Source organism: Phaethon lepturus, unplaced genomic scaffold (assembly GCF_000687285.1).
Source record: "Phaethon lepturus isolate BGI_N335 unplaced genomic scaffold, ASM68728v1 scaffold5066, whole genome shotgun sequence".
NCBI lineage: Eukaryota > Metazoa > Chordata > Aves > Phaethontiformes > Phaethontidae > Phaethon > Phaethon lepturus.
This window is the reverse complement of record NW_010543951.1, coordinates 41452-53940: the sequence shown is the minus strand read 5'-3', so window position 1 is coordinate 53940 and position 12489 is coordinate 41452. Positions and strand designations below refer to the sequence as shown.

General features: G+C 36.0%; 1 protein-coding gene across 1 annotated transcript in view; it reads left to right on the top strand.

Moving 5' to 3' along the window:
* EXO1 (exonuclease 1) overlaps window positions 1-12489 on the top strand; it is an 18095-nt gene that overhangs the window by 75 nt on the left and 5531 nt on the right. Inside the window, exons 2-11 of the mRNA XM_010288495.1 lie at window positions 1-123; window positions 2331-2450; window positions 3886-4009; window positions 4789-4926; window positions 5144-5356; window positions 7117-7304; window positions 8152-8248; window positions 8855-9071; window positions 10067-10319; window positions 11567-12050. Coding sequence (XP_010286797.1) covers window positions 1-123; window positions 2331-2450; window positions 3886-4009; window positions 4789-4926; window positions 5144-5356; window positions 7117-7304; window positions 8152-8248; window positions 8855-9071; window positions 10067-10319; window positions 11567-12050 — 1957 coding nt within the window. The remainder of the gene's footprint in view (window positions 124-2330; window positions 2451-3885; window positions 4010-4788; window positions 4927-5143; window positions 5357-7116; window positions 7305-8151; window positions 8249-8854; window positions 9072-10066; window positions 10320-11566; window positions 12051-12489) is intronic.

Sequence of the window (12489 nt, the reverse complement as noted above, 5' to 3'; positions counted from 1 at the left end):
TGCTGAACCTACCCACGTGAAGAAATACAAAAGGCAGACGGTAGCTGTGGACACCTACTGCTGGCTGCACAAAGGCGCTTATGCTTGTGCTGAAAAGCTGGCCCGAGGAGAGCCAACAGATCTGTAAGTCTTTGTTACGTTGCCCTCTCGGCCCTCTTACAAATTAAAGTTTTGTTAGCTTGACACTTCTTGAGCTAAAAAAATAGGTTAAAGCAGTTTCACTTCTTACTGTTGCTTTTGAATTCTCAGTCCCAGTTGTACTTTTTGGAAATTGAAATGTTGGCTATAAGTAAATAGCTTTCCAACGTGCAAAATAAATATTGAAGTATATATTGGGGGGAAAAAGCTCTCTAAAATACTTTCTGTTAAAACACCAACGGTTAGGTGCAGTTTTTTCCAGTTTGTCTTGCTCTGAATTATAATCTAATCCCCTTGATGAGATTCAGTAGATGCCATTCATATGTTTCAAATTTAGTATTATTTTCAGGAGCCTTGTTTGTATAAAGTGATAGTTTGTAAATACTGCTGTGACAAGTTATAACGATACTGAAGAATTCTGACAGACGTGTTGTGCTCTGAATAAGATGTAAGTTTGTTTGCTTAAAATACTATATTTTTAGTAACAGTAGCTTTTCTAATGTAACATGGATTTTTCAATTACACAGTTATATTCCTAAAGTAGAAAACAAACAGAAATTGTGCTCGTATTTCAAGTTCAGTTTTGGAGCTTAGATCATATTTCCATAAGTTCTTGCCCATCTCTGGAAAACTGGGCTGAACTCTTGTTTTAGCTTGAATATAGTTTTCAATTAAGCTTAATCTTTATCTTTTCAGAAATAAAGCTACAGTGATTAGTCTAGATCAAATGTCACTCAGGAAATTTTGATTAAATTTTTGATTGGAGGCAAGAAAGTGTTGGTGGTTTGCAAATGGGTTCAAATCTTTAGTTCCTGCTTCTGTTGGTGTGAAGAACTGTAGAGTTTCACCCAACCCTGCTAACCTCCCTTTGAAGGTAGTGGATATCCCTCAGAGTCCTGAGAATAGGATACACTTCAGTTGAGAAAGAAATTGACTGCCAGCAGAAACACTAATCGTTATAGGAAACTTTGGAATGCTTGAATTTAACTACATGGATACTTTATGACCACGTCTTGTTTCCATACACATATGATTACTATCTTAGACTGGCACTTTAACTATAGTGTAGAGAGTCCTTTCACACTTTAAAATTGATCTGAATTGAGCTATTATATAGCTACAATCCTATTCACTCCTGTCTTTCAAAAATCGTAGTTATCTTTTGGTTTATGTTTTGTAGCTCTAAATCCAGTTTCTTCAGTGCTCATATCCTTAGATTTTAAGTGCTCCTAAGTCCCACTCTCCCTCCTCTCCCAGTTCACTGACAAAAAGGTTGGTCTCCCTGTTTTAAATGGTGTCCTTAAAAGCAAAAGAGAAAACAAACTTGATTTTTTCTTTTTTTTTTAATTCATTGAATGTCATTGTAATACACTTAGTGTTTACAGCAGCTATTAGATTTTAGTTCTGTACTGCTGATGAAATGATCCCATACAGATCTGAAGAAATAACAGGTAAGGTGATCAGAAGTCTGAGGGAAAAGTCTGGAATTCCCTACAAATATTTTAGTAAGGATGGGCTTGGAAGGCAGTGCAGGATTGCCTCCTGGTCCATACACCATTGTCACTGTTAGTACAGTTTGGGGAGCAATCCTGTCCTTTGGAATATTTTTAGTATGGAAAGGTATGTGCATGTCTGTCCATAGCATGTATCCACCATCTGGAGAGAAGAGTGGATAGTTCCACAGAGAGAAGTTTAATACCCCATTGCTCCTCCAACTCGACAAAAGTGCATTTAGTCTGCTTTTCATGAGGCTTCGGGGAAAGATAATGAACAGCGCTCGCCTGTCTCCTTTTTCCCTGGCCAGGAATTGCTAAAACTAAAAAGATGATCCATGTTTTGACTAGTAAAGTTTTTGACAGTGTTGAATCCTGGTGTATCGAAATCAAACTGAATTGTACTCGAGTTCTTATTTTATTTTGTGTAGGATTAGGGAGCAGTGAGTCCAGGTCTGAGTTGGGAGGCGGAGCATTTCTCTTGTTTAAAAACAAACAACAACAAAAAAACCTCAAAAATGGCATTCAAGTGTTTTTATTCTTTTTGTGATGCTGGGAAAATACATAGCCCATTAAGATCCTTGAACAGTAGTTAATCCTAAACTTACAGTTCTCCTTTCCTGCAAACAGAAAATATGCAATAGACTTGTGCTTAACAATAAAAGTTTTCTTTTCTTTCTTTTGTTATTGTTGATACAGTTATGTAGCTTTCTGTATGAAACTTGTTGATATGCTCCTCTCATTTGGAATTAAACCAATTTTGGTGTTTGATGGATGCACCCTACCATCTAAGAAGGAAGTGGAAAAGGCCCGACGAGAGTAAGTACTGAACTGTATTGATTTGCAGGCAAAGCAGTATGTTTAACATTACAATTCATTTTTGAAGTTGAAAAACCTCAAACTTCAGCTAGGTAGTAATCTCTGGTAAATTTTCCTGCAATGTAGGTTATTACATTTAATTTACATTTAAAAATCATACAAACCTCTTCTTAGAGGTTTTATTCCAAAAATAGAAATGCACTTCATAAATGAAAGCACTTTTATAGAGGAAGGAAGTAAACCTCTGAGCGTTAGTTCCTGTAATGTATTAAAGACTGTTACCTACCCTTGTGACCTCTGGACAAAAATATTTCTTCCCAATATGATTTTATTTAAATATAACACCACCTTCCTCATCTTTCTCTACAAACAATGAGACAAACTTGTTTCAGGTTTGGATTCAAGTCCCTATATAATGGGACTTCTCACTGAAGCAGTGAGAATTTTTAACTAGGGTTTTTTATTTATAAATTCTCATGGGACATATGCTTCCTTTCGTGTGGAGCGAACAATTTCCGATATTTGAAATGAAGTAAATGATGCCTTCTGTCCTCTAAACCAATAAGCCTCTAAGGTCAGATACACCCAAATTCCATTAAATCTATTTTACTGCAACCTGAGAGTGGGTTCATCTCTTCTTTTACACTGCTGATTTCAGTTCCTGTGTTGTCACTGTTTTCTGAGAAAACATTATAAATTTCAACATGTCGATCTCATTGTCCTTGTCAATACAATGACTTAGTTATTCTTATATTTTTAAAAATTGCACAGTAGAACAGATTTAGGAAGTGTTCATTCTGTGTCCAGCTCTGGAGCCCTCAGCACAGGAAAGACATGGACCTGTTGGAGCAGGTGCAGAGGAGGGCTACAAAAATGGTCAGAGGGATGGAACACCTCTCCTGTGAAAAAATACTGAGAGAGTTGGGGTTGTTCAGCCTGGAGAAGAGAAGGCTCCAGGGGGACCTTACTGCAGCCTTCCAGTACTTAAAGGGGACTTATAAGAAAGGTGGGGACAGACTTTTTAGCAGGGCCTGTTGTGACAGGACAAAGGGTAATGATTTTAAACTAAAAGAGGGTAGATTTAGACTAGCTGTAAGGAAGCAATGTTTCACCATGAGAGTGGTGAAACCCTGGCACAGATTGCCCAGAGAGGTGTTGGATGCCTAGTCTCTGGAAATATTCCAGGTCAGGTTGGATGGGGCTCTGAGCAACCTGATCTAGTGATCTAGTTGAAGATGTCCCTGCTCATTGCAGGGGGCTTGGACTAGATGACCTTTAGAGGTTCCTTCCAACCCAAAGAGTCTATGATTCTATGAAATCTGCAAAATAATTATTTCTTGCCCTTTCCTACCTGTCTCTCTTAGTCCTTTCTGCTACTTGTTCTTTTAAGTGCAAAATAATCTGAAATTGGTGGATGTTTTTGTTTACCTTTCAGGAAGCGTCAAGCCAGTCTTCTGAAGGGGAAACAATTGTTGCAGGAAGGGAGACTGTCAGAAGCTAGGGAATGTTTTGGGCGCAGCATAAATGTTACCCATGTTATGGCTCATGAAGTTATTAAAGTAAGTTGTCAATGCTGTTGATACTGACAGTTTTAAAAAAATCTACGCAATAGGTAATATGTCTTACTCTGCTTTTGTATGGCTACATCACTACCTCTTCTATGTAGGCAAGGAATATATTCCCCTCTTCTTAACCTCTAATTGTCCTGCATATATTGGATTATGTTAGGCATAGTTAACGAACTTTAACTTCACTTGAAGTTTATTATGCCCAGTTGTATAAATAATGATCATGTGTCAATTGAATTACATATCTCCTTACTGCTATGAACTGACTCTAACACCAACAGTTTTACTTTTGCTGCACAAAAACTAAACACAGTTGTTTGTTTTTTTTTTTTTTCTCCTCTGCTAGTTCCTAAGAATAGAGCACAGAAAAAATGTTGGCTGCTTAAAAATGTTTCTAGTAGCTTTTTACTATCTTCCCACTGCTGTCACAGGATCTTTATCAAGAGTATTACATTTGTTCTAGTGCTGTTTTCCTTTGTCCAGAATATACCTTGCATGAGTTTGAAGCTGGCATCTGTGGTCACATGCAGTGAGCATAGTGTTACGGGTCAACACAGGAAAGGTTGGTTTTGTAAACTAGTCTATACAGGTCTAAACTGCTTGAAACTTTGAGTTTTGAGTATGAAATATTGGGCTGTAATGGGGGGGGCGGCGATTAAAAAGATCACAGTTACATTTTTTTAAGGCAGAGGTTGTTATGCTTTCAGATGTCTTAAGGTAATTGTTGAAAACTGATGCAAAGTACTTGTATGCTGCTTCTTTATGTACAGGCTGCACGAGGCCGGGGAGTTGATTGCATTGTTGCTCCTTACGAAGCTGATGCTCAGTTGGCTTATCTCAATAAGACCGGCATGGTTCAAGCTATAATTACAGAAGACTCTGATCTTTTAGCTTTTGGATGTAAAAAGGTATGGAAGAAAATACTAATAGCCTTTACCTCTGCTGATATCTTAAAAGCAGAGTTTGAAGTTTCCAAATGTGTTTGATGTATGGATTTACTCTTCTACAGTAAGTGGGGGAAACAAGAGAGATGAGAATAGCACTCAGCCTCTGTTGTTTCCACCAAGCGCAACAAACTAGCTATATGGGTGAAAGTTATTGTTTTAACTTCCTCTTAATTCCCAGGTGTTTCTGAAAATTGACAAGTTTGGAAATGGACTAGAGATAGATCAAGCTCGACTAGGAAACTGCAAGCAGCTTGGAAATGTGTTTACAGAAGAGAAATTCCGCTACATGTGTATTCTTTCTGGTTGTGACTACCTCCCATCAATTCACGGAATTGGGTTAGCTAAAGCGTGCAAGTTACTAAAATTAGCCAACAATCCAGATATTATAAAGGTAAACCTGGTTTCGCTTTGTGTGTTGGCTTTTGGGAGCCCATATCAGTATATATGAAATTAACACTGAATTAAAAATATAAGGGTTTCTTTACTTTCTCCATTTTGAGAAGAATGATAACAGTAGTGATTTTTACCTGTGCTTTAGATTAGCTCAGCATCTTTCTTACTCAAGTGTTGAAGCTATTATGTATTTAATGAAATACACTGAACTATACTTAAATAAAGAATTATTCTAACCCTTTAAGGGCATATTCTATTTGAGGAAAGACTTGATTTTTTGTAAGGCTCTGGATTCCTCCCCCCCCCCCCAACGAATCTGCAAAATCAGAAGAGCAGGTAGTTAGAACTGATAATTGAACTCTGTCACTTTTGCATAAGTGCATTTTTGTCTGTGTGGGGGAGGGACCAGGATTGGGAATCCTATCTGATTCCCTTTTTGCATCTGATTACAAAGATATGGGTACAGGTATTTATATATTAAAAACATCATGGAAGAAAAGCTTGGTATGGTGCAAAACAAAAAATAAGGTAGGTCATTTTTTTCTTATCCAATGTATGAAATGAAAACATTAGGAAATATAGAGGCTAAGAGAATGGGAAAAACTTCTGTGTGGATAGCAAAGGAGAAGAGAGGTTTTTTAAGAGCTAATAAGAAAAATACCTTATGTGGCTGTCCTTGGAGGCAGGTAAATCTAATCCAGAAAAACATTTAAATATGCAGTCTAATTAACTTACTGTACCGTCTTCTTTCCTAAGTTACTTGTATGCTTTAGTATCTTTTCTCTCACAGGCTGATTTTTATGATTCTTACTTTTAAAATGTTTTGTATTATGTAAAGCAGGCATCCAAGCAACTGGTTTGGGTGGCTTTTGCAGAAGTGAAGAGGGAACTTTGAACTTTTCCTATATGAACCATGACTTTCTTTTTGAAAGATTAAATGTATCTTTTTGAGCAAAATATCAGGATTTAATAATTTGAAAAACTTTTCACTTAGTAATTTGTCATGTGATTCAACAATATTCTCTTCCGACAGCGTTGGAAAGTCACGAGTGAGTCAAAAGATATGAAGGAGTCCAACAGTGCCTGTTCAAACTCTTACTACTTAATGCAATGAGTAAATTTTGCCTGTATTTAGGATGCATGGCCAATACATGGCTGATGTTTTATTTAGAGAGGAGAAACTCTCGCCTCTAGCGGTACGATAAACTTGGTCTTCGAAAGAATGTAATATGCCTTCTGTGAAACTGGAAGAACGTAGAGGTCAATGAATTATGAGGAACTTCTTTGAGTGGTGCAGTAACAATGTATAGGAGGAGCTACCAGATCAATATGTAGTCTTTGGTGATGAGTAAAGGCAGGGGGAGAAGTCTGATTAGTTTTGCTTTTTTTCTTTCCTAAAAACACCCATGTATTGCTTATCTGTTCTGGTAATATGAATGATAAAATTTTATATTAGTTTTAACAAATATACTTTAAGGATATGCTCTGTTTTTCTATTGGGATTTTGTGTTTATTTACTGGACAAGAAGTATTTGTAAAAAGTTGAATTGTGTTACTTATGTGATTGTAAACAACTTGAGAATGGGAAAAGAACATATAAAACTTTTTTCCTTCCCCTGTTTAAGTTGAATCTGCTTGTTGTAACAGGACACACATTCTACATTTAATTACAAGCAAAGATACTTAACAATTGAAATGTACTTAACCTTTTGTGTAACCTGTTTAAATGAAACAATTAAGCAATTTTTTTTTTTGCAGGTTATTAAGAAAATGGGGCAGTACTTGAAGATGAATATAACAGTACCAGAAGAATACATACAGGGTTTTACACGAGCCAATAATACATTCCTTTATCAGTTAGTTTTTGATCCTGTCAACAGAAAATTAGTTCCTCTGAATGCATATGGGGATGATATTGATCCAGAAACTCTAATTTATGCAGGACGGTATCCTTTGTGTTATAACAGCGAAGGGGAGAAATAAGAGTCAGCGGATGTGGTGTCTTATACTTTTCATTGCATCTGTGGTGTACTTGCAATGAAAAATATATCTGCTATTGACTAAAGCCTGGCTTTTCTGCAATCTTAGAAAGGTTTTTAATTCTCTTTTGGTCTGATTTTAATTAAAAAAATATGCAGGGAGTAATGGAGTGACCTATCATTGACATATTGTTTTAGGCAGAAGTTACTGATTTATTTTTTTCTACTTAGAAAACAACTCATCGTTCTAAAACAACTTAAACAACATACGGGTTATATTTAAATTCTTTGAATCACTTTTCAACTGCCTTTAATTTCTGCCTCTGAGGTGCGTTATAATCTCTGTAATTCTTGCAATCTGTGTTCAACTCATTCCCTTAATCTAAGCATTTCCTGTTCTACCAGGTATCTCTTCCTATAGAAGTAGTATCAATTTGCCACATATGTGCAGTGTAAATTTCACCATGGAAGATTAGGAAAATGGAGAGGCAACTGTTGAAGTAGTTACTAGCTTTGTATGTTCCTCAATCCCCCTAATCTCTGGCATTTCCAGAAATCAAGAAGGAGAAAGATAACAACTTTCCTGCTTGTGATTGAAGGTTTTCCTTTTGACTTTTGTGATTTGCCAAGCACTGCAGTTCTATTATAATTGCTGTTGCATTAGACTGAGACATGAGTAGTAGTATTAATGCTTTTGGTTAATATTCTAGCAATGCTTTTTAGCACGAGAATGGGAAACAGCTAACTTTTCATGCTACAGTTCTCTAAATTTAATCTAATATTCAGATATTTTCCTTTCATATGATGGAAACAGACATTTTGGTGATGGTACTGCTTTTCAAATTGCTATTGGCAACATTGATGTTGATACAATGAAACAAATTGATAATTATAACCCAGACACTGCACAGGTAACATCTTTTTTCTGAAGTTATATATTAAGATTTTGATGTGGGTCTAAACTTTCATGGAAAAATATGATTGAATGTTATCTGCAGCTGACTTGGCAGTGAAAGCTATTCTGCTATTACAGAAACTTTATGTTCCCACACACATATTTCTCATTCTTTGTACAGGTAAAATCTTACTTTTCATGGTATTTGGCTTTAATGTTTGTTTTTCTTTCAGACTTTTTTGATAGGTTCTTAATACTATTGACAGAAGTAACTGATTTAAAAAAAAAATTCTCAGTTTGGATTCCTTCCAAGTATATAACTCTGAGCAAAGTATTTTCCCAAGTCAGGTTTTCTGAATAAGAGTTTAAATTTTGTTTCTAATTTTGTCTGAGATGAGCAGTTAGTCACTGCTCTATATTGGAATGAAGAAGTCGTGGCACCACAAAAGAAAAAGAATTTGTATGAACAGCGTGAGAAATATGGGAATGAAAAAGAAGATGTTTATGTAAAGTATGCCACTAGTTGTGCAAATGTCAAAATGCCCTTATAAATCAGGAAATCATATGTAGAAGGTAAAACTATAAACCTATATCTTGTTTTTTTAAAATTTTTTTTCTGTAGCCTGTGCAGCAGAGAAGTTGTGGCTGGAATGACAGACTTGTTAATCATGTAAATAGCATTTGGAGCAGAGACTACAAGCTTGGCCCTAATGCAGATACGGTTCCTCATAAAATGCATTTACTAGAGAAACCAACAACCAAAGGAATGGAGAAGATAATTAGTGTTAAAGGGCTAAAACTTCCAGACAAAGAGCTCTTGGCAAAAAGGCCAAGGAGTGGTATGTTTTTATTAAAATAAGTGTATAAATAACAGTAGAAGGCTGTGGGGAAAGAAAGGATTTTATCTCGGATTGATGGCATGAGATTTTAGAGGCCTACGTCTAACTTTTATTGTCCGTATTCTGTTTTCAACAAACTGCAAGGCTAATGAGCCATAATATTAAAGTCTACATAACAATTAAGGGTGGCAGCAAACTTGATTTTAACTTCCTTTAATTTGCTACAAAACTTTGTTTTCAGTTATAAGTTGTCATGTTTAATACATTCTGTTCTTTTTTTAGATACTTTTGTTTTAATTGCCATCTTATAACAACTTGTGAAGAAATGAAAATAGCCTATTTCTCCTAGAGTTGATATTTAGCCAGACAGAAAGTGTAAAGAATGTTTTCTGTACTCTTCTAACACTATGCTGCCTGTATCCCTTGTATAGGTATTCTTTACTCCAACTTTCTCTACTAAATCTGTGCTATCTTGTCTTATACACCACCTAAGTTATATGTGCTGAAAATAAACTGTGGGCCTTTAATAGAAGGATTACTTCTTTGTTCCCATTGTGCTTTATCTGATGTGTTAAGTATTTTCTCTTCCTCTGCTTCCTTTGCTTTCTGATTATGCTACTAGGGCTCCTCTTTTGCCTTTTGCTCCTGATATCTTCCTAGTCCCTGGTTTATCAAAATTTGTAGTTAGTTTAGCAACCTGCCTTTAAGTCAAATTTAGTTCTGCTTTCAAAGTGTTTAAAAAACAAAACCAAGAAATAAGCATCATGTTTCAGCTGTTCTGCCTTCACTCCCGCTACTTTTTCATAGAAAGTTACTTTTAAGGCCATGTACTAGAAAACAGCTGTGTTAAACTTCTAAACTGTAATGTCAAGAATGTTCCTACCAGACCTTACTAATGTTTTTAAGCCTGTGAGAGTAAATATGTAATGCTCGATTCTCTCATAACTGGTTAATTCTAGAATATGCTTCTACAGTGATGCTTAAATTGTCTTTAGATTTAGAAGAAATCTCAGATGGAGATCTGTTGAACCAATATTCATTTTCAAAAGCAAAAAAATTCAAGAAGGAGAGTGATCATGATGGTCAAGCACAAAAGAGTGTCTCAGCAATACAGAGCCTTGATTCTTCAGGGAATTCTGTCACTCAAAGCTCTAACTCCATTCCCAGAGTTAGAAATAAATTTGCTTCCTTTCTACAAAGGAAAAACAAAGAGAAGGATGCTGTAATTGTTCCAGGAACAAGAAGCAGGTATGCTTGCATCATGTTTTTTAACAAGTAGCAAAATAGTGTTCGCTGTCCTGATTGCTGAAATAACCTGAATACTGAAAATGAGACAAATGCTACCTCACACTTTCTTATGCAACTGTATCAATACACGTGTAGTCCTGAGCTGAGGTGGAGAACCCTTTGTGCTAGGCTATGTATGTGTGACATAGATAAATAATGTTAATTCTTTTACTGAAGAAATGAAGACCTTGAGACTATTCAATACAGTCTAGCCTCTGGGTATCAAAATTAACTGGCAGTTGGCCATATTTTTTTTCCAGGTAAAGGTCTTATGACATACCTCAATAAAAAACAAAGTAGCTGTTTTGTACCAAATATGTAAGCAGTTAGTGAATATATTGACTTATGTTGACAGGGCTTTTTGGTTTTTTCAGTAAAGCCAAAGCTGGTCATACTGTATGATAAATACCTATTGTTATCCCATCCCATTCAGTTGAGGTTCCTGATCTCTGCAGCAGCACTTTGAGAAGAAGGATTTTGGGTTTGTTTGGGGTTTTTTTTAATTGGCTGTGTGTTATGGGTTTTTTGGTCGCATTTGGCCACAGCTACTTGAATTGGTTTTACAAAGCATTATCACAATTATGTCTTTTACTGTGTAATTTTTATCTTAAATAACTTGAATATCTTTGAGAACTGTAATTTTACAGAACAGTCTTAATACTGATGTTCTCTAGCTTTAACATGCACCTTCCTGAGCTGAAAGATTTGTTATGTTGCATCAAAAATTAAGAGTTGTCAGTGATGGTAGGTTCTTCTATAAAGCAATGCTCAGTTTCTTAAAAAGCTCTGACTTGTACGTACTCTTAGGAGCTGCTGCTATAGCACAGAAAAGAACTAGATAGGTTCTAGTTTCTTTGATAAGAGGCACTGAAGTGTTCACTACAGTTTAGTTTTATGATAATTAATGAATATATTCTTAAATTTTGTAGGATTCCTAGATGTTTCTCTTTTTCAGATGAATACCCTTATTAGTATTTCAATCAATGAATGACATATTTACAGATGCTTTTTCTTCCCCCGCCCCCGCTATCTTTTACTGTTATCTGTTAAGTGCCTCCCAGAGGGACTAAGACTTTGCCCATTGTCAAAATAATTCCTGTCTGCAAGTGCACTTCAAAAAAATTGATGGATAGAGACAACTACTGGATTTTGGAGATGACATACTCATTTGCAGTATCTTTCTTCTCCCTTGCCTTCACCTTTTTTAGGTTCTTCTGCAATGATGCAATTATAATTGACAGTAGAGCGAAGAAGGATGACAGTGATCTAACTCAAGATGCTAAGCAGGATTGCCAGGAACAGGAAGCAAAACCTGTAGCAGAAGATGTTTCTTGGTTTTCAGAAACTGAAAAATCAACAAGGACTATTTCTACACCTCTTGGAGAAACACAGAAAAACTGCTTCCAGTGGTTTAGCAGCTTTGTAAATAATTCAGGAAACCCTTGTCTATCTCATACTATATTTTCACAGCAGTTTCAGCAACAGAGAAGCAACTGTGTGGTATCCCAGGAAGATCAGATTAATAGGGTACAAATAGAGAGTGAGGCAGTGTGTGGAGGATTGGAGGAAGAATCCTCCCCCTTAACAGAACTACAACAGTCATCACAGTCTCAAAGGTCATGTGAGCCATCAGAATGCAGTTTGGAGTCTTCAGAAGTACGGCGAGTGTCTAACAACAGTTCTGATGCAGAAGTAAGAAAATTAAACATTGTTTCAGCCTTTGTTTTCACTTTAAATTATGATAAATTATTTAAATTAGGCAGCAAAGTCTTCTCTTCAAAAGTATACCCTGCAGATTATGTAGCTTGTGCTAACAAAACTTGTCAATGCTTAACATAGTTTTGTAGAATGGATTTACTTTCTAGCTTAAATCAAGTCTGTTCTCTGGTTTTAGTTTGTCTTCAGTTGTTCCCCTGCTATCCCTACAGTGGGTCATAAAAACCTTGGTAGGCTAGCTTTTGTTCTCTGCTTTTGTTAGTCCCTGAAGAAGTCCTTTCAGAAAGTATATGTGTGTCACCGTGGTGTTGCTTGCTGAAAATAAGTCCAGGTTTTTGTATAAGTTCTTAGAATTTCTGAGAACATTATACCTTATAAAGTGTATATGTGTAGATATAAAAATATACATTGGGAC